Here is a 23,595-nt window from a genome sequence, read left to right on the forward strand (position 1 = left end):
TATATATATATATATATGATTTAAATCCAAGTCTAAAACTAAAGCTAATGTATCAGATATAAGTAATACTAGTATCGAATGTTTGTTAAAAATTAGCTGCTAACAAACATGTTGTTTTAATTGTCGCAGTCATTTACTAATACACTATTCTTCGAAATCAATCCGGCCGGCCTGCAAGTAAATTAGAACAAAAAACATATATCGTTTTGCTTAAGTTTTTTTTACACATTCGCGTCCATGCTTAAACTGGAGGTTATTGACCTTCGAGCACGTATGCAAGTTTATTGTAATAAATACTGTTAAAATTGGTGAATGATATTAACTTTCAATGTCACAAACTTCTGTTGACAAATTTTGTCTCAATCAGTAGAGAGCGAGACCAAGTCTACGTCGCTGCGGGCAAAATCCTTCGATGAAAAACAGCTAAACTGCCGTATAATGAACAACTAAAAGTCCGAAACTTTGGAGAGAAAATAATCACCCAGGCGGGATGGCGACGTGTTTGGGGTTCATTCGGCGCTAGGCCAACATTCACGGAATGTTCTGGACTATGAAATACCATGGTACATCTCTAGGGTTTAGCAATGGCTGTTTACAACAATACTACAAGACAGATAGAAAGTTTAGATCACCATGGGAACTCTTAGCTGACGCAAACATTAATTTTAAATACCATATAGACTCGAGTGCCGAGGTTATGTTGCTTCCGCATTTAGGCCCGTTATACCTTGTTTTAGCAAACACTCCGCCCGCCAATAATGATTTCGAATAAATCAATTTTAATTTTGGTCCTTAGTACACCTTCCGCTATACAATGTACGGTATAAAAAGGTCTCACTAACTCTCCCTTAAATCTGGTTTAAAAGCTACGGAGTGCCTCAAAACAACATGTCAAGAAAGTGCAGAGCATTAACCAAATAGCAACATCATTGTGTTCGGTTTGATCAAATGATAAAGTAAATTTTGAATTTAAAGAATCGCTGAATCTATCGTCTAGGCAGAAAACTGTAATCCAAAGACTGGCGTGGAGGCTTAGCACTTCAACCAAATACATGGGCCGCCTTTGGTGGTTCTACCGTATTGAAGTTTAACTCGAGATTAAAGTACAAACGTGGATATAGAGGTAAAGGCGGAAAAATATCGAAGATTACGTGATATAGGCCTACCGGTAAATGCTGACATTCCTTAGGAGGATTGACGGTTCCGATAAATATAACTTCAATAATTGCCTCTGTAATACGTTATTATAGGCCTAGATGCTTTGTTTGATGTTGGATTTTTAGCTTACCTCTGAGCGAATAGGTAGTTCTCTGGTAGGATTTGTCTACCACATCAACATTAGTGACAACTCGCGTAGAGTACCGGTATCGATCATGCTGTAGATTTTGGCGCTCTTCAAAATAAGGAATATTATCGGCAAAGCTAATAACTTTCATTTTGATTATTAAATGAGTCAGATTCATCTCATTTGGCTCCATATGTAAGACAGTCATCTATATCTGTGAATTGTTTCGAGAGGGGTATTTTCATTTACGGCACACATGTGTATAGGCTTTATTTTATTAAACTTGTGAACAAAGGAAGCGAATATTGTAATGTTGAATTAATTGAATACAACCCGTACCATTTGGCCAGTTACGTAATGATATTAAATTGTCAATTATACTGGTCTATAAGCGCACGCAGCCCAGTAGCATATGCCTATTAATATTGGTAGCATACCCACGAACCCTACTTTGTTCCAAATGACTATTTACAATAGGCCTATGTAAAAGATGCGCAAAACAATTTTCTACAACAAAATGAAAACTTGCATACCGTATTATATATTACTACTGTATTACATTTCTAAAGCAAATATACCTATTAAACTAGTTTTCCTCTCTGTACAGGGTACAAAGAGGCCGCCTACCAATACGCCATCAGCTCAGCCGGCGTAACTTACGCCATTACGCAGGCGTGTAGCCAAGGCAACATGACTAATTGCAGTTGTGATCGCAGCAAGAAGGCTGGCGTTCTGATGGACGATGGTTGGATGTGGGGAGGTTGCAGTGCCGACATCGAATATGGCATTCAATTCTCTAGATTATTTGTTAACGCAAGAGAAAGTGGAGAGACGGCTAGGTCACTTATGAATCTACATAATAATCATGTTGGACGAAACGTAAGTTGTTGACTTTCTACATTTTGTTGTACCGATTGTAAACTTTTTTTACTAATACAGTAGTATACCAGTGTATGCTTCTGTATTATTAATTACTAAAAGGCACTGTCGCCTAGTGAAGCTTAATAAAGAAAGTGGTTGATCAAAATGTTACAACGATCCTATCAAAAAAATTAGAAAATAATAATAATAATAATAATGTTGTTCATTTTAGGTCAAGTTTAGCCTAAGAAAATTTATAATTATACATTTATAATGTAAATGCGAAATGTTAAAAAATGTGAATTAGTTTTAACATGGCAGTAAAGTTAATCTAAGTCCAAGTTTTATCTAATCAAACCCACTTATTTACAAACCCACAGTCCGTGGAATATTCACAAAATACTTAAAATAGCCTACCATTTTTCCAATAAATCTTATCGGTACTCATCAATATTATAATTATAATTTCAGATTGTTAAAAACAACATCAAAACGGAATGTAAATGTCATGGGGTTTCGGGTTCGTGTACAATGGAAACATGTTGGAGAACCTTACCACAGTTCCGAATTGTCGGCAAAAAACTAAAAGATAAATATTGGAAAGCAAAACATGTAGAACCAGTTCGGTCACGGAAAATACAGTTACCAGTGTTTCTAACGACAAACGCCAAATCTTTCGAGAAACCTCGAAAAATGGACATGGTCTATCTCCACAAATCGCCAAATTTTTGCGAGAGGAGCAGCAAAGATGGTTCGCTTGGCACCTCGGGAAGAGTGTGCAATAGATCCGCTGTTGACACTAGCGATAGTTGTAATTTATTGTGCTGTGGCAGAGGATACAACACACATCAGTATACTAAAACTTGGCAGTGTAACTGCAAATTTCACTGGTGTTGCTACGTCCAGTGTAACGAATGTAGCGAAAGGACAGAAGAGTTTACATGCAAATAAGCAAGTGGATAAAACGAAAAATATGAAGAAGGAAATACCGCACCAGATCGCAGCAAATAATAAACATTCGGCTTTCCAAGTAGAAATTATTTATGAAATAAATATTTTAAATGTTATAGATTTGTAAATATAAGGTATTGTACATATTTCGCATAGGCCTATCCAGCAAAAGTTTGGATGTAAATGCATTGGGTCTTTATTGTCCGAGTAATCGTAACGAAGGAATTTTAGAGACTTTATTTTTCCATTCAATATGTTGAGGATAAACATAAACATATTGTGTTTGTATTTATGTAGGTAATTATAATTTATATCCTATGATTGGAACTGTAATGAACGCTATTACTGCAAAGCAGACGTAAATAAAATTGTATATAAAACGGTAAATAATTGTAAAATCTTGTAGATTTTTTACTATATATATATCAGTTAAAAAAGGAATACATTAGCATGTCGTCACTGTAAAATGCTGACAATGTAGGCCTACACATTACGTCATCGATCATTAACAAATTGTTTAATACATTATGCTTTCACACAAATATGCCTACATACACACTTGGGGTTTGTAGACAGTAACATGTCGCATCAAAACACATCTAAATATACAGTATATCGTCAAGTTTAGACTTGACACTTAGCATCACATGACTTGGTAACTTGCTGTGAAATGCCCTTCTGGAATATCTCCCAAACCATTCACTACATATATACTTTGAATGCATTCCAATCAGTTGATGGGAAATGTATTTTTAGAGTGATGAAAGCTAGAACAGTTGCAGAATTTGATTATTTGGACTGAGAAGGGGAAAAAATTCAACTTATGAAGCACAGTGCGCAAACAGAAAAATTGTATGCCTAATGAAAATGCCTGTTTTTGACAAATGCAGTTAATCTACATTGACATTGACTAATACAATTAATCTATATTGACATTGCCTTAAAAACATAATTGCACAAGTTACAATGTTTAATTTCAAGAGATAATGAAAACAACCAACAGGTCATCATGTTTGCCTTAATGTTAATGTATTTCTGCCTTTTATATGTTACCACAATTCACTCTAATTCATACTTTGTATCAATTGCAGGGGTCGATCAAGGCCTACTCAAGGCATTCCGATATTTAGGAGGATGGGGTATGGGAGTTAAGAAGGGTCAAATACGGAAATAAGCCTAAATTATAGGATGCAAGTTTTGGCCTATCAGCTAAATAAAATAATCACATAAATAATAGACATAATTATAACTGATATTAATAAGTATTGGTTATATACATTTGTAGTAAATCGTATTTAGTAAATTATTAACATTATCATGATTCAGATCATTAATATTTTCATCATTATTAAAAGCACCTTGCTATAACCTGTCTAGATGTACAGTATTATATGAACAAAATTTTGTGAAAAACTGTATTTCTTTGAGAATTGAAACCAAGACATTCAGCCCATCGCATTGGAATTCAAAGCCAAACCCAAACCCTGATACTTACTCCACTGGAATTCCAATTCAACATCCTCCAGCTGCTCCCACATTGGGATTCAAATTCAAGACCCCCCCACTGTCCCTAGACCCTAATACTTACAGTATTATGTATATAATACTAATAATCTAATTCAAGATCTTTCTACTGCCTCATTTGGATTCAATAATAATAATAATAATGCATTTATAATGCGCCATCTATTAGGTAAACCTATTCAGAGGCAATATTCTATGGGTTAGCATAAACATAGTCCCCTGCTACCATAGTTTATACACCCAAGCTCCCACATTTTGGGGGATGTCGCAAGGGTACATAGTTACCAACCCGAGATTCCAAATACGTGACTACACAAGTTGGCGGGTTGGGGAGGGGGGCCATCGGGCCCTCTCCGGGGTCCACCGGCTGGAGGCCAATGGTCAGGTGAGTAACAGGGGTCTTGGGTCAGGGGGAGGCAAAGGTAATAATTTTCCCGGTTAGTAATTTATCACTCCCGGTTAGTAATTTATCAAACGCGCAAAAATTGTTTGTGTTTTTAATTCTAATTTCCTCCGAATTGATCGAAACTCCCTAAGATGTGCAATTTTTAGAGGAAATTGGCCTACTGCAACAAGAAATGCACACGAAGCACGCAAAATTTGAGATTTTTAGGCTTGAATCATGAATTGTATCCTCCATAAAAAGCCAACAAAAAACTTATCAAAGGAGTCCTGTGCTGTGCAAACGTGCCCCACTGTGCTTTACAAATCAATTGCGCGAGTAAAATATTAAGAAAGAGTTAAAGATGGGGGTGAAAAGGGCATCTTCAAGGGGTGGGGAAAGATTTTCCACAGATGGATATTTTCCCCATGTCCCCCGGTGTTTACGCAACTGCGGAGAATATCTGGCGGCTTAGGTCAAAGGAGCTATGGACACTTTTTGAAGTGGAGAAGGGGTTGCAGGGTGTTGTGAGTCTGGTCATTATATCTTCCTTTTTATTGTCTTTATTTTTCTCTTCTCTTTTTCTTTTCCTTTTTTCTTTCCTTTTCTTTTCCCTTTCTTTCTCTTTCCCTCCCTCTCCCCTCTTTCTTTTTACTTATTAACCAGCCCGGTACAACGGCTTGGTCAGGCCAGTAAAAATAATTCAATGACGTGAAAATACTATCTAATGACTCGAGTTACTGCATGAGACATATGACATATCTTCATTATTACATTTCTTTTGCATTATGCATTTCTATATATCTGTACACATGTTTTTACACTACATACAGAATTCTTGTATTCCTTCCCCTTTTCTTCCATTCTAGTACAGACCAGCTGTCTGTGTATTTTTGTACTGGATAAGGGCAGGGGCTGTGAGACAGACCAGTACACCAGGGTAATCCCCTACTCATCTCAAAAGATGTACTGGGTTCTTTTAGTGCACATGAGCCAATTATGTACACTGGGCTTACGGTCTATAGTCCTTATCCAAAAAGACTTGTTCCACCACCAGAACCATAGCGTGCCATTCGAACCAGCGCCGACATTATGGCTGTAGGTTGCGGGCTCCTGCCTTATGTTTTTTTTTTTTTTGCACAAACTTAAAACCATTACACAATTATATCTCAAACTCACACACATTTTGAACAGGTAAATTTTCAAAATAAGTCAATTTTAAACCTCCTTATAAACATAATATAGCAAACACATGGCCATTTCAAGTGTGTGTAGATCTGAATGCTATAATATGCATCTATCAGTGCAATCTCTGTGCAATGGTCTCCATGTCTTTCTTATACAACATTAGTACATACTGTTCATGTAAATCTTGTTTCGTTTACTTGGGTTTTGTCTTTATATACACCTGTCCGTCTCTAATTTCCGTCTGGATCCCCATACTTTGGATCATGTCGCTACTGGCTATTCCTTTAGTATTCATTCCCTTGATGATTTCTTGATTTTCCCGGTTGTTCTCACAAACATTACGTATGGCCAGAGTTGCCCATTGACTTATAACTAGTTTCTGTGTTAAGGGAATAGACTTTTAAAGGCTGCGATGAAAATACATTTGTAAGAAATATTTTTAAGTTTTAGACATGTCAACCTTTCGAGATCATAATTATCATATGGACGGGATCATCACATAATTAGGAACAAATATAGCAACTGCTCATGATTGACACATCACCAATCAGCCACGAACATCTATTCTAGCGCAGACGACACAGGTGAAAATGCGCGGTGCCTTGACAATATCAAATACCCACACTAAAAACTAAACTAACATCACCCATTGAAACAATGGGGGTTTAATCTTCACTTAATTCAAGGCCAGAAACTCTATCAGGACCCCGCATTATTGGACATGCTGAGACCCATGTTTGTAATGAGTTTGATAAATGCCATCATGAACTCTATAACAGAATGAGGTAAAGTCTTGTCCTAGTTGATGCAACTTGAATGCTGGGTATAAGGCCAATCTCAAAATCGCATGTGTGATATGAATTTTTATTTTTCAAAACAGCAGGTAACCCACCACTTACAGAATAGATTATGTATAAATATTTAAAAAAATGAAGTTATATAATGTAAAAGCTCAAATATACAGATATCAGAAAGAAGTAACGAATACACTATAACAGGCCAAAAAATTAGAGATTAAAGAATAATAAAATCATTAATAAAAAAATTTCAACAAAAGTGAAGCAATAATAGCAATAGAGTGAAATTTTTATTGTTAAAAACAGAAATTGTCAGAAATAAAAATCAATAGAGGTGTCTTTAGGGGATATAGTATCAGATATAGCGTCAAGTACTAACTATTAATATTATAATCATACTATCATAAATAACATAAACAAATACAAGAAACAAATCCAAACCAGATTAAATTATTTCAACAAATATAAGAAAGTATTAAACAACAGATCACAATTGAGTTTCTTTATATTATATTAAGCTTCAGTCATTCATCTTCAGAATTTAAATTCCAAAAAAAAAAAACAATGATGAACAAAACTCAAAGAGAAAATACCTTATGCATACATAATTAGGCTTATCATTGATTAACCAAGTAGGGATAAGACTATGCCTACTATAATTAGTTCAGAGTTTGATCATATTGCCTTACATTTTTTATTGTAATTTGTTCAGAGTTCTCTATTAATTCCAAACTAAATCAAATTACTGATTGATTATTGATAAGGATACAAGGGTTATTTGAATCGATTGTACAGTTATCCAGTAGTAATGGTATTCCTTCCAATTCTCTAACCTGTAAAAAAATGAAAGAATACGGTCAGTTCATACAAACATTCAACTCAAAAATCAACTTTAAAGTGTACACAAATTATGTAAGCAAGTTCTTGCTGTAATTATTATTTTTTATGTAACTTGCCAGTTTAGGTACCAGCCTACCAATGCCAGGGTCCTGGGTTCAGTTCCTGTCCGTTACCAGATATTTTTCTCCATATTCTCATTATTAAACAAGCTTAGGTTTAAAAACAGTAATGTGAAGAGTGTATTGGATATTATTACTTAACATGGACTCAAGAATTTACCTAACATGGTACTCAACAGCAGGTAAGAATACATGATGGTAAAATAATCTCAAACATGTCGAATTTTAAACATTTTTCTAGCAAAAGGAAACTTTAGATCTTAGATTAGACCAATAATCATTTAAGTATCAAGTATTCACTTAGGAAGGAGATTACGCTTAGTATGCAAGCAGTACCTCATGTGGGACTTGCAAGAAACAAAAGAAATTGAAGGTATTTTAAGTCAGTAAAATTAATGGAATTTGAAAGATTTTTCAAAACAGCCCTAAATAATTATATTTAAAAGCATTATTATGATAAAACACTCTTATAAAAACTAATTCTCTATGAGAGTTGCCAATGAACTTTTATAAAGTTTTTGTAATTAATATTTTTTAAACTAACGGTGCGCCTCCCTGCTTGAACCCTGAATTTATTAACTGTAAGCCTGATGCTTCATTGCTGTGCCACATTTACATCCATAAACAAAATGTTTAACAACATAATATTTAAACTTCTCATTGAACTGAATGCTTAACTGAAATATTTAAACAACAAAATGGCCGAACTACTTTTGGGGCAAAATACAGTTTGTATGCATCTATAGACAACCAAAGGTGTTGGTGTCTGAATGAAGCTCCCAGTACAGTAAATCCTTGTCACTAGAGAAGGCCACCCATCAATAAGAAAATGCTTCAACTGAGTAACCACCAGGGATACATTTGTCTTTCATTGGTATATATTAACACTAATTCTTATCAATTCAAACATAAAAGTTACAATACCATCAGACAGGTAAACAGGTCTGTGGCATATCAAACACTAAATTTAATCCAATTGTTGAGGTATGCAAAGGAATGTTTTTAAGCAAACACTCAACCCTCATATAAAAAAAAGCAAATAAAGTATTTCGTCAGGCCTGTAACCAGGTGGTTTCTATGGTTCGGATGACCCTGTTTTAGATCTAACCCCTTGTGATATACAAACCATCTCTCCCCTGCTTCACTTTGGTGACCTCCCAAACGAGCTCAGATATATTGTGTATCACTATGTCCTAATCGAATGCAAAATTTATATATTTTATAAATTTATATATTGCATAATTTGTAAGTTTTGCTTTGGACTCAGCATTTTACATTTTCTTAACCCTGGTGGTGTCTTTGAGATATTTTCTATTTATTTTGTGTCTTTATTTGAAGATAATATAACATTTTTTTCCTTATATAAGTTAAGAAGTATGATCATTTATTTGCATTTTTAGTCATATTGTGAGCTCCAAAAGTAAAAGGAATTTCTTCTTTCCAGCTTGCCTCTCCAACCCACAACTTTTTCATTGGACCGGACTTTATTTTCTAAGTCTAAACACCACCATTGTAGATAGTGCTTACTTAGTACACCGGATTGATGGCAGTCACAACAAACATGTAAACTAACATGTCTGCTACTCTTCAATTTATCACACCTCAAAGACAATCAAATTCAAACAATTGCACACTCCCAACTTGATTTATATAACAAAGATAGTAACTGATTTATACCTTGTTGATCATTCATTTAGACAACCCCCAATAAATATCTCCACAATTCTCATTAACTGCTAGAAACCGGAAATTCTAGCAAACCATTTTTCATGCAGAAAGAATTTAAATTTGGTGCTAAGGAGAAATAAACCATAAAAAAATATATTGCTGAAGGGTAAAATGTGTAAATGAGGATCTGTGACCTCCGAGGATGTAAACATGATCAAAGATAAGTTCAAGTACTGAGCAAATACATTTGTAATAAAATGAATTTAAAGTTCACACAATTTGAAAATTTATGACGGGTGTAACTCAAATATTTAACACATTGTGAAAGGTTTATTGTTTGGAAACTTTCCTAATAAAATGGTCAAATATATGCATGGAGGAAATGGCAGCATATATAATCATCAAGGAGAAAGAATCATCAAAAAGTGATTATATATTATTAATAATAATAATAACAGAAATAACAATAATAATGTTGTTTAATATTTAAAAGCTGGAATGAATCACCAAACAAATTAAAAATTATTTAAAATAATGCTTTAAAATTTTATATTATTTCATTCGGACTTATTTAGAAACAGCTCCCCCAACGTCTCGCTACTCACTGGGGGACTTCCAGAGGCCTAGCTGAGCAGCTGCCTAGTTACAAATAGAGGACCGCGCAGCGGATAGCGCCGCTAGACCTTTGCTATAGCAGCAGTAGACAACAGATACGATCTTGCTACTTACTGTAAATGTAAACACTGAAATAGCTTTTTAAGAGTGAGACTTGTTTTTAATATAAATATTTCATGTTTTTTTCAGTTTAAAAAAAATTTGTGCTTGTTAGTAATTTAGTTTTATCGTTGATTTAATGCATGATGGTAACTATGTAGAGAGAAATGCTAGGCCCCTGAAAGTCCCCCAATGGTAGTTGCTAAGTTACCATAATTTTCATTTAAAATTTTGCAAAAGTGGTCTATAGTACTGAAAGTGCCTAACAATATTAATATTAAATAAATACATAAATCTAGAATGTATTCCAACACTTTAATGTTTTGTTCAAAAGATCATATTAGTCAAGGCAATGAAAATTTCTATTAATAATATTTTTTAAAGCTCTCATTTATTTTGTTAAATTTGTTAATTTATAAATAAAAAAATACTCAACTTATGCCCAGGCAAAATTATCTCCCCTCTAATTCTACTAAATTGGTAATTTCCCATACAAAATAGACAGTGGATGTCATGATGTACTAAGGAAGTTCTTGCAATGAGTTTTAATGAAAGAAAACCTAGATCTTCACCTTACTACGTTGCTCACATCATCTCAAAAAGAAAAAAATCAGAACAAAGCAACAAGGATAAAGTTCCTGAACAAGTGGAAGCCCTTGACAACCACAGATCATAACCTTCCTTCTGTAATATATATCTCATCATCACCAATTAAACTAGTTTGAGTATTTGTCAAAGAAGCAAACACCCAGAACCACCCAGATTGTCATCACTTCCACGGTCCCTGACACCACTAATCACAGACTGCGGCAGGATGTTTCTGCCCAATTCCAATGAAAAATTTCAGTTTATTTTCACCACCTAACCTTACTTCCTAAGCCATATTTTTAGTTAAGTAGCTAAAGCTTTCAAACAATTATTGATAAATGATACAGTTAATGAAGTTGTTGTCCTAAATAAAGCATACATCACCTATAAAGAGGTAAAGAATAAAGACAAGAGGTAAAGAATTAAGACAAAAGGTATGTGCAGATTTTGAACTTGAATTTCCAACATCTTGTTTACTAGTGTACAGTAATTTATCAAGGTTTATTAACCAAAAGCTCAGCTCTTCAATTAACTAAATCAATTCATATATATATATATATATATATATATATATATATATATATATATATATATATATCATACAGTAAATTATCTATAAATACTGTAATCAAGTTTAACAATACATAAAGTTACATAAAATCAGTCAATTAAGTAATATATTTTTTATACATTTTCTGTGTTAAAATAAAGCTAGTTATTATTGTTATATCATTATGTTATCAAATGCCATAACAAACTAATTGAGTTGTACTAACTACATGTGCATAGCAATTTCATTAAACATACACAAATATAATAATAAAAAATAAAATTATAAAAGGGCAAAAATGTGAGCTTTACACATCCTTGAAAATCTATAAAAATTAGAGGAACACTTTGAGTATTTTGGTCCAAGGGAAAATTAACCAAAGAGAAGTGTTAATAGAGAAGATTATCAGTATAAAAGATACATTAGTGACAAAATGATGACGATAAATGGCGTAGAATGGACATAAAAAGATCATGGACATTTAATGAAAAGAATGGAAATATAGAGAGTATGGTCAGTTAATGAAAGGGACAAAGTAACAGGATGAGAACAAATGTACTGGACGAGAACAATTCTTTAGAGTGAATACAACAGTTAAGCTAAGTGGATTTTGTGTTGGGTGAAACAGTGGAATGACGAAAAATCCCTTATCTATGCACACTAGAGGCAAGCTTTACTGATCAGTTAAAAAATAGGATCACCTGAGATTAAGCTTTTCCTTATTAGATAGCATAAGCGAGTCTCAATGCCCTATTGGCCATCCACTGCCAACAGCTCAAATTATTATTGTTCAACAATGTTTTATCATATTTTACAGTTATGTTTCAACATAACAAATAAAGGTATAATTAATGCAGGTGTTTTAACTTCACATTTGAAAGTGTATTTAGTATGAAAGGACTTCCACACCGCCACCTATGATCCTGGACCACAACACACCTGCTTGTCATAACCACCGGCATCTTAATTATGATCGATAATACTGAATTTTAAATAGAAACACCAACATGAAATGCAGATCCTGTCACCTCCTAGATTAGAGCAAAAGTCTGGCATACTCAATGTAAAATGCATGCACTACAAATGTAAACCAACTTACAGATCAAAAGAGGCTTCAAGCTGCATTGGACTTAATCAATACATTGTTTATTTAAAGAGGCTTAAAAGGATAACTTTTTAAATATAAAGCAAATAAATATACTTTATTAAACTGCTACTTTAACCCTACATATATCAGGTATCATTCTTAAATTGTATTACATTGTTGTTGTTTGTTAGCATTTTGTTTTTACAAGTGTTGCTAAAATTACAAAGTGAAGGATTATTCTCCCTTAAGGCTTAGTAAATACCTCTTCAAAATTGGTCTATTAATACTGACTTCAACTTAGCCTTAGGTTTTTGATTGCAGACTGATATAAGAACAGTGCTCAGAAAAAGACATTGATCAGAAATGAAGATGGTGATAAAAAAAATAAATATAAATAAATAAGTATAAATATAAGATTTAATTTGTAATTCTATTTGTAAATTAAGAATTAAAGAATTGTAATTTTTTAGTTTTAATGGACTGGTATTATTTTTTTGGAATTTTAATGTTTTACCTGGTAAAGGTAAAGGTAGGAGAATAACCCATAACTCGCATCGTCATTGTGCTGAATAGTCACCGTAAAGAGGCGCTTCTATCTGGTAGCTACATGTTTCCATCATTCCACAACAACAGGGGCTGAAATGAACCATAACATTGGGGTAGCCCCCTAATCTTCCGAAAGATGCAATGGGTTTTTTAAAGTGCACATGATCCAGATATGGACACTGGATCTCCATTTTAAGTCATCCGAGAAAACTTAGTTCTACCAACCGAATCCTGGGCGAGGAGATGCTCGAACAGCAACGATGTTAAGGCTGTAGTTAGCGATGCCCCCTGCTTTACCATTCGGCCACTTGATTCAGTGCTTAGCATACAGTCCTTCATTTCTTTGCTGAAGTTCTCAATTATCACAGCTTTTGTTTCCTTAATTAATGAACCTCACATGGAAACACAGCAGTTTAAGCAAATTATATAAATGTTTTCTCTGCTTAAGTTCTCAATTATACGAGATAAGATCATCACACCTATTTAATAGTCAAGCCAAGATGTAGTTCTGTGCAGACCTCAATCCACACATGTTTCTATATTCACTCATTGTATAGCCTCATTCTATTCAGCATCTTCTTGTAATACGGTACCAATCAATTAGCTGTGTTGAGATCTAACATTAATGATATAGCATTTGTGACATATTACAGGTATCATATTATTCTTTGTACAATTTTGTGTAGAAAATATTAACCGAAAAAGTGCACTTATCCTGCATCATGGTACAAATGTTTTATTTACTTCTGAAGTATCCTAGATTTTGTTAAGTACAGTATTTCTAATAACCGTCACTTCCAAACATAACATTCTAGGAACATGGTAGAAAAGCTTTCAGCTTTAAATTCTTAAATAAGAACTTGGAACAGAATTTTTCTTGCAAATATTACCCAAATGTTTTCTTTGTTTAAGTTCTCAATTATCCCACATTTTGTTTCTTTTATAAATGAATGCCAATTGGAAACACAACTTTTCTAGCCATTTGATACAACTGTTTTCTTTGCTTAAGTTCTTCAGTTAAATTTAACCAGTGAGTTGATTTAGCCAAGAGTATTTTGATAAAATGTTGCTTAATGTCAATCAAGCTGGTTATATGTGGTTAACCTTAGTTTGTTTTCTTATCCCCGTCATTTTTAGGTCACAGATGTGATTATTTTAGGAAAGGTGAATTGTTCCAAAAAACTGTAATTGAGTTTGGCTGTGTTAAATTTCTGACCCTTGGCTTAATGTTTGAATTTAGTGTGACCCACTCTTATGAAGAAAAGCAATCCCCATCAAAATATTTATCCAAAATTATCCGCCAGCCTATAGGCCTGTTGCAACAGGCGAAGCAGACATGAGGTCATGGCGTTGGGAGGACCTAACCATGATCTTACTCTGCTGCCTTTGCAACTGTTACAAATTTCAGCAGGTGGCGAAGAGCTAATTGCCTGCGCTGCAAACAGCTTGCCTGCTTTGAATATTCCATGAGCTAGTAACTAGCATTTACCGCCCCAGGGTTCTGTTAAACAGGGTGCAGCCCTCTAGGTTGGAAATTACTAAGAAGTACAAACAAACAAATGTTGATGAGGGTGGGAATGATCATGTGACCTTGGCTTTGCTATTTGATTGAGATTTTGTGATTAATATGTGATTTACAATGTATAGACTCATTTCCTACAGCTTGTGGCAATACCTAAGGATAAACTTTATCTTCATCTTTTCAACCCTCCTTAGTTATCCCAACTGAAGGAATATCTTACCTAAAATCTTTGTCATAACCAGTCATATACTTTATGCCAATTTTTTCAATAATCTTAACAACTTCACATTTTTTTTTGTATTGAATTTTGTATTGAATTTTGTTTTAATGTTTTTAAAATTTCATTATTTTATATAAATTTTTGTACCTATTTTATTAATTTTTAATTTTCTCAAATTACATCTAATTTAGGTTTCAAATGTCACAACATTTTAAAAATATTTTTTGCCTTCATGCATGTATATACTGCAGTAGTGTCCAAACCCTTAAATTTTCTTTGACAAAAAACTGTTGTATGCCCATATATAGTCATGATGTGCACATATATAGTCATAATGTGCCTAAAAAAAGTCCTGATGTGGCCATACATAGTCATGATGTGCCCAAATATAGTCATGATGTGCCCATATATAGTCATGACAAAATTTGATAGTCTGGACAGAACTTAAAGGTTAAGATACCTGTCACAAAACAAAACATCACATAAATATAAAATATTAACAAATAAGCAAACAAATTTGGTGGTAATAATTTTTTTGTCAAATATGTGGAGACCTGAATACCCTTAAAGAGGCTATCTACTCTCCAAACTGACTATCGTCTGAGCTCCCCAATTAATAACACATCAAACCTCCAAAATATTGTACCTGGCAACATAGAATCACACAAGAAAATCAAAATCAGCGAAGGCGAAAAAAAAAAAATGAAAAAATGAGTGATTATTCTGTGTTTTAAAGTAGAGGCTTGGTCAATACCGAAAGTGAGAATACTATCAGGGCTCGAAATTCACGCTAGCAAACTAGCAATTTGCTAGTAGGTTTGTCATAATTGCTAGGTAAAAATTCACAAACCAGCAAATTAAAAAAAATGATTGCTAGTTGAAATATCTATACAAAATATCTTATCTTGTAATTAGCCTAGTACTAACTAAAACTAGACTAAACTGATCTACAAAATCTAATACAAATTTTATTAAATTTATTTATTTCTTTTTTAATTATGAAAATCGACTAAAAATGCCTATAATAGACGAAAAACGAACATTTTTTTCATCTTGAGCACAAGATGTGAAGTGCGCCACCAACATTAATTTTTTAAAACCTTGCATTGCTTGCATGCATGCAAGAAGCTAAGTAGTAAAGCAGTGTGTAGGAAAAAAAATCGCTCACATGTGTTTGTTGACGAAAGTCATGGGCGATGCAATCGGTAGTTAAGGCGAACATATCTAATTTGGTTCTTTTTAGATAATAAACAATGTTTCAGATATGATAATAATAATTTACTATGAAGCTTAGAAAAATAATAGGTTACAACCTAGGCTTCAATTGGCAGATGTTTTAGGCCTAGCCTACTAGACCCAAGCCTAGCTAGTCTGGCTAGGCCTAGTACTGTAGTAGTAGCAGACCTCCTAACCTAGGCTAGGCCTACTACTGCACCAGCGGCTGCCTACAAAACGTCTAGCCCCAGCTTTAAAAGACCAAGGCCTATCAAAATAAATATTGTACAAACAAATCTTTTATGTAAAATTGAGTTTCTGTTACGGCATTTTTCTGTCAAAGATTTGGCTTGCTACCAATGCAGTTTTTGAAATCTCTGGCCTAGCCCCTAGCTAAGCCTGCCTCTAGGCTAGCTAGGCCAAGGCTAGTCTGGCAAAAAAAAAAAACACTCCCCCAGCCCACCCCTGAATATTTCTGAGGGTGTGACACTAAACAAGTATATTTTTTTTAAATTTTCAAAATAATATGATATAAAATTAATATAAAATAAATTTTATTTATAATTATATTATTTTGAGAAATTCCAATAAGCAGTACATATTTAATATGAAAACAAAATCACAGATACAAAATAAAAATTAAATGAATGATAAATTTAACTTATTTTTAAAAATATATTAAGTATAATATTAAATTTTTATTTTGTATCATGATGTTTTTTTTCATATTAAAAATTTTTTGACACTGAAGTGAATAAATGTACAAGGTATAGAAATCGATTTTTTATACTCACTTGGCTATTTCTTTGTGATATTTATTGTAATACTGTACACTCACCATAACAGAAAATATTATATTAAAACATTTAACACACAAATTTATAGAAGTACATCATTAGTTATTTTCATACAATCTATTTTCCGAAAATAATATGTTGAGTTGGTATCAATATATTTTACTAGTTGAGAAGCTCATTTTGCTAGTTACATTTTTAACAACTAGCACATTTTAGCAATAGGTTGCTAGTGGCTGAAAAAGTAAATTTCTAGCCCTGGTTTTTTATATCATCATAAGTTCTAATTAAAATTGTACTGTAGTTTAACATTTTTTTTTTTATTATTACTGTATTAAGGCTTTAGCAAATACCTGGAAAGGCCAATGGTACTACTTAGCCACAGGCATCCTTTTAACAGTTAAGTAATAATACAGTAATAATTTAAAAAAATGTTTTAATCATTGTTGAGATTTTAATTTTTCATCAATTGCAGCTTGCCCTTAGAGCTGGCAATGAGAAAGATGAAGAAACGGCTGATACAGTTGGCTGCTGTTCTTTGAGAGTTGAACACATAAACCTGCATGAGGAACTCGACGGAAAGGAATATGTTGTTGAGTTTGACTTCCTGGGAAAGGACTCTATCAGATATTACAACAAAGTTAGTGTGGAGAAGAGGGTGAGTACAGCAATTATATTCTATTTCTTCATCATTTAGCAAATTACAATTTAGCTTCATCATTCCTATTGGGAAGATCCGGAAACACGTAATTTAAATCAACCTAGTTTTTTAAGTGAAAATACTGTTATGGTACCACTTTCCCTCCTCCATAGTTTATTAGATTCTCCATCTGAATTAGCTTCTCTCAACTGCAGTTTACAACATTTATAATCGCAGAAGTGATGATGATAAAGTAGAGTTCAACTTTAACCTCCACGGTTTACTATAGCTATAAAGTTAACAGAATCACGATTAAAAAAATAAAGATATCAAAATAGCTAATATGATATACCTTACCTTGTTTTGGTTATAGGTATGTCTGAAACACATATTGCCAACCAACCGGATTAGATCTCTCTTGAATCCATGGCTTGGGTGTATATCTTGTTGGCCAGAATAAAGAGTTGAGGATGTTGATTCAATTTTAGGCTTTAGAAGATGAGCACTTTGAAGAAGACCTGTGGCACACAGAAAATAGATTTGGGTTTGTTATTTGGATCAAGAACCAATCATGGACAGTGGTGTAGCTAGAGGTTTTGGCACGGAGGGGCAAAAGTAGAAAATTGCGGGGCCCCCTCCCCCAATTTTAATTATAATATTATGAAGGCTTTAAGCATATCCGTACCTTACGTGCCATGCACTGTAAAAATAAGCCCCACCCCAAATTATAATTATAATATTGTGAAATAAATTGATATTGGTTTTATAGGCTTTAAGCATATCCATAACTTACGTCCATGCCATGCACTGTAAAAATAAGCAAACTGTCTAAATACCATTTATCTAAACCCGAAAAACTATTATTATTCTTTCATAGATAGGAGTTTCTTTCTTACTATTGAAACTGCATTAAGATGTTCATAACTTTGTATACAATTTTACTATTATCCTAAGTTGTAAGGCTGTTGTATTTATCGCATACACCTTAGTATTCATTCTCTAAATTTATCTTATAATAGTAGAGTCTTGTAAGTTGCTGAATTTGTAACATTGTTTGAACTCGCAACTGCATTTTGCGTGCTTTTGCATCAGCAAATAAGTTAATAACATGATCAAAGTTAATGTTGTCTGCTTCATCGTGCTCAATACTAAGGATTGCCAAATTAGATAGTCTTGCTTGTCCCATCTCTTGGATAATGCAGGATGAGCTTTTAGCTTGCTGAATGAGCGCTCACAACTACTGTAGCGACTGAAAAAGCTACCGTCAACATGATTTCCATTGCTACTCGCAAGTTCGAAAAAACGTTCTCATCACCATACTGTACGATAAACTCAAGGTGTTCACTGCGTTTGTGATGCTAGTGTTTGTTCGAATTTTCAACAGCATCCTGCAATCTTTTACTTCACTGCACAGCTCCTTGCCATCTAAGTCGGTGTTGTACAAGTAACGCGATTGCAACTTTCCTTGATGGTAGAGTCACTGCTTTCTGATTCTGTCAAAAGTTCTTGGACATTCAGATTCTTATAATTAACTGGAAAATATTCATGCCTGACATGGACACACATCAATTTCGTCATATTTTTCTAAAAAGTGCTTATTTTTATTACTCTCATTCTCCCATTTCAGCACCCCCAAACCCGGCACCCGGGGCACGTGCCCACCCTTGACCCCCTAGCTATGCCACTGATTATGGATCTACACAAATACCACAGAAAGGTGACAAAATTGATTATAAAAAAAAATATTTCATTATATCTGTTTTAATTTTTTTATTTAAGCACTGCATCTATATTTCTTTTGATGTGTGAATAAAGATTAAACTTACTGAAAATGTGACCTGCCACAGATAAATTTATCCAATCAAACTAATACCTCACTGTTATGTTAACAAATCAACTACACAAGCAACCAGTACACCATATACCTGTATTAGCCAATCAAATAACAATAATTAAAAAATAAATATATGTGAATAAACATAAGATGACAGTGTCAAATCAAGAAATTTGATATAGAGGGCCCAAGGAGGAACTTTGACAGACAGAGGGTCCACCGACTTGCAAGAAAAATTGACCAATTTTGTCAACTCTAGATGGCCAGAAATGGCACTCTCAGACTTTTAATAATTTTAATAATTTTCATTTTTTCTTCATTTTAAAAAGTAATTTTGAAAAATTTAGGGGGAAGGGCCTGGGTCGGCTGGGCAACCCTTGTATCTGTCAATGGATGATGTCTATTATATATTTTATTTCATTATTTACATCTTTGAGCATCACACATTCACATAAAGTATATTAGATAACTTGCACAAAGTTATATTTATAAAAATTATAATTACTTAGGAAGGAAATATTTTTTTTATTGTGAAAAAATAATAAATGAATTTTAAAAAAAAACAACTAATAATGTTCATACGCACTTCCCAACGTTATTGACCACAAATTTTTGATTTGATAAATATCTCAAATTTATCATGTGAACACTGTTTCTAATTTACCATAATTCAAAGCATTACTCTCAAATTGTATATCATGCCTTAGATTTCTATTTATGAGGCATCATCAAGAGTTGCTTCATTCACTGTGACAGCTCCTCCGATGGACTTATCCACTCAAGAGTGTGAGCTTTTTCGCTTTGCACCCTGCCGAGCGGAATTTCACTATTAGGCACAGTTACAAATTCAATCCCGACGGAGAATATAATCCATCATCATAGAATCGCATACCAATAAAATATAATGAAGAAGCATGGAGAAAAAACTGTGAATTGCATATAAGTTGACGATGATGGTGTTAGGTTCACTTGATAGTGATAAAAATTATGTTCATAATGTCACGCTGCATACCAACTAAGGAGGACGTTGAGAGGTGTTTCTTTCCTGGGAATTCAAAACAAGGATGAGATTCGTATGTACCTTCAAAACACCTGTCACATATTGGTTTAACAACACATCGATAATTTTGCACATTTTGTAAATTGGTACAAACAGCTGATAAAAGTATTTGATTTTCTTTCCAAACAAATACAAAAGAAAATAAATTATTCTGCATGATTAAATTTGTGATAGGTTCCCAAGACAACCTGCAATAAGTAGCGAAAAAATAAAAGGAATTTAAAACATTTTTTAAATATTTGCCATCTTTAGAGAGCTTTTCAAGTGAGCTTTGTTGTGAGATCGGTCTTACAACAATCTAATAAATATCCTATAATTATTTAATCAGCTTACGGATAGTATTTATTGGGTTAATCATATTCTTTTAATCTATAAGTAAGAAGATTAAGAATGTCAGAATAAACATTTATACCATCCAAATAAAATTATACTTTCCTGAAATTTCAACTTGTGATAGCCTGGGTTTTGTGGGAAAGTGTTATTACTACATAGACATGAGAAACCACCAAAAATCACATACACTTTACAAACACACATACCCACTAATACATATATACATTAAAGTACATACATAAAGTTCATAAAGTAAATATAGATTCCCAGTGGATGTGCTTAATTAATTGTAACTTATTGTTGCCGGTTTAGCAAATTATTAAACACACAAATAATACCGTTCCTATATCCTTCTGCGTAGACGATGAATTGGCTAGTTACCAAATTCAGGATTTTCGTAGTAAAACACTGTAAATCATTAATGTTCTGATCTATATGTCATTGCATATTCATAAATTGTTTGATCCTTTAAAATAAAGCTGTTAATTTTTATTGAACTTTTATTTACAGTCCTCCCCCCCACCAGATTTTACCCCAGATGGTAAATCTTTATTTTTTATTTAAACAAATTGTGTTGAGTGTTGCAACATGATTTTGATTCTCATGGTGCAAAAAATCCATTCCCGTGATCATAGATAAAGACTTGCGTACGAAGGATGACTTGCTAGAAGATACACACACACCTTCTGTGTATGGTTCAACTTGGCCCACCGCTTGCCCAACGAATCCCATATGGTCTATCATTGCTCGCACATGTCTGACGACACATCGTCGAATGACACAGCAGAATCGCTAGAATTTAACCACTTTATGCGTTACTTTTGAAAACATCAAGTAATTGATGGGGTATCATGAAAGTACATTGCCTAAATACATACATGAAAATGATTAATTTAGTAATCAAACTTGAAATTTATAATTATATTAAGAGGAGGTAGTCCAGCAATTGTAGAAACTCAATGTTACCTTTTGATATTAAATATCATTCACTAAAATATAAATTATGAAAAATTCATTAGCAATTCCAAAATTGTCTCAAATTCCTTATATTTAGGCTTCATGACTTACATAACAATACACCCATTACCATTACAAAATGTTTTATAAAATTGACAGCCCATGGAATTTGGAAAAAATTAGGTCAGCAAAAATTTGCCGACCTTAAATTCTCCAAGGTCAGCAGTCTCGGCAACTTTTTACTACCTAGGGCTATAGTATAAACTGTGATTTTTCCTAACACTCGACTTTACATCATCATCTACAGATCCTGATTTTTGTTAATCTCTCTTAAATTAATATATAGTTGGTGAAAGAATGGTTATACTCGTATAATTTTAAAAGTGTAGTTGATACATAATGTTATGCATAAGAAAATCGCTGAAGAAATGTCATTTTAGTGTTCTTTAGCATGGGAAATATCACTTCCATAAAAGCTACGATTGTATCTCAGGCTGTCTGTGCTTCAAAACAAAACTGCTTATGTATGTCCATGCACATGCCCAGAACAATCTATCTGGGATTTTCCTCATGTACACATCAAGTTGGTACACATGTACTTGAACGAACGGTAGGAATAGGCCTACAATATGATTAATTTGGTTGTTTTTTGCTAATAAACAACATTTTAAATATTATAATACTGTACAATGAAGACAAATAATAGATATAGATAAGCATTACGATCTACGCAGCCTACATGACTTGCCGACATGAAATTCAAGGGCTGAATTTATGTTATTGGATAAGATAAGATACAATAAACTTTATTGTCATAGTCACAAAAAGCAACATGAAATTATGTTGCTTAATGTAGTAATCTACTTTGATAGTAAACCTACATCAATATTTATTTGTCAACAGAAACTCCATTTCTTTATTTATTTAGTATCTTGAATAAGAGTTTTCCACCCACAGTGGCAGATCCAGGAATTCCAGATCCAGGGACCTCTGAATCCACCTATGATCCAGGATAGCTGATCATTTCAGGACCTGTTTAACTGGCCATGTATTAAAACCATTGTTTCCAAAACCATTGTACAATAACTCACCGGTAGTTGGTCATCTGTGGATGGGTGGTAAAATGTGAATCATGTTTCTTTTTACTGTACATACTTGACCTTTTAATTGCTTGGGGAGTCTCTCAAATATCAAAGGGCTCCTTCTCAATGATTTCCAAATGAATGTCCTAGTTGTCATAAGGGGCTTTATGGATTAAACAGGGATGGATAATGTGTTTAAGATGATGTTAAAACTGTTTGAAATTTTATTTCTATTTATAGCCAGAATAGATCAAGTCTTGCCAACTAAAAAACATTGTTGTATTAATGGTATTAAAGTCATGTACAGGTTAGATACACATTTTTGTTTCAATTACACTTTTTTTAAAATAAATAAATACTATAAGTCCAACTAATTAATGAATATTAAGTTTACAATGTAACCTTGTAACTAAAAAAGTTGTGAATTCACACAGATTTCATTTACCATCTTCTTGTTATTCATTCATCCTGATTGTGTGCATTCATTTGGCACATTGATAATGTTGGTCTTATAAGGCCGTTGGCCTTATATCGATTTCTTACTTGCAGTATCATTTTAGGCTTGAGCCCATTTTCTTGACGATTGCCAAATAAATATTACTATTATTATAAGGATCCCTTTGGAAACCAGCAGAAATGTTTAAAGTGCTTGTCCTGCAATTCTCTATGATGTTGTTATTTACCCTTATCTGATTTTGTACTTTTACGTTGGGATTTTTAAAAATAAATCCAATGCGAACTGGAGATCTTATTCCTTTGTAATAGGTGTATATATTTACAATGTGTGTAACTAAAAGTCACGGGAGTCTCCCGGAAATCGGGATGGCTTCTCGTACTC

The 23,595-nt window shown here is 33.4% G+C and overlaps 2 protein-coding genes across 6 annotated transcripts in view; one reads left to right on the plus strand and one right to left on the minus strand.

Moving 5' to 3' along the window:
- LOC117115528 (protein Wnt-7b-like) overlaps positions 1–5,488 on the plus strand; it is a 21,696-nt gene extending 16,208 nt beyond the window's left edge. The window contains exons 5-6 of the mRNA XM_033259368.1: positions 1,871–2,164; positions 2,618–5,488. Of these exons, the coding sequence (XP_033115259.1) occupies positions 1,871–2,164; positions 2,618–3,097 (774 nt within the window). The 3' untranslated portion in view covers positions 3,098–5,488. The remainder of the gene's footprint in view (positions 1–1,870; positions 2,165–2,617) is intronic.
- The window catches only part of LOC117115540 (ataxin-10-like), a 45,161-nt gene that overhangs the window by 11,124 nt on the left and 10,442 nt on the right, over positions 1–23,595 (minus strand). For 3 of the 5 annotated variants that reach the window (XM_033259383.1, XM_033259381.1, XM_033259379.1), the window contains exons 7-9: positions 17,849–18,009; positions 7,758–7,821; positions 5,541–6,563 (exon numbers count right to left, since the gene is read on the minus strand). In XM_033259383.1, coding sequence (XP_033115274.1) covers positions 6,385–6,563; positions 7,758–7,821; positions 17,849–18,009 — 404 coding nt within the window. In that variant the 3' untranslated portion in view covers positions 5,541–6,384. Of the gene's footprint in view, positions 1–5,540; positions 6,564–7,041; positions 7,822–17,848; positions 18,010–23,595 lie in introns of those variants that run through there. The other 2 variants (XM_033259380.1, XM_033259382.1) reach the window with 2 other exon arrangements.

This window comes from Anneissia japonica, unplaced genomic scaffold (genome assembly GCF_011630105.1).
Source record: "Anneissia japonica isolate Jap-2015-1 unplaced genomic scaffold, ASM1163010v1 scaffold287854_len485379_cov200, whole genome shotgun sequence".
Lineage (NCBI taxonomy): Eukaryota > Metazoa > Echinodermata > Crinoidea > Comatulida > Comatulidae > Anneissia > Anneissia japonica.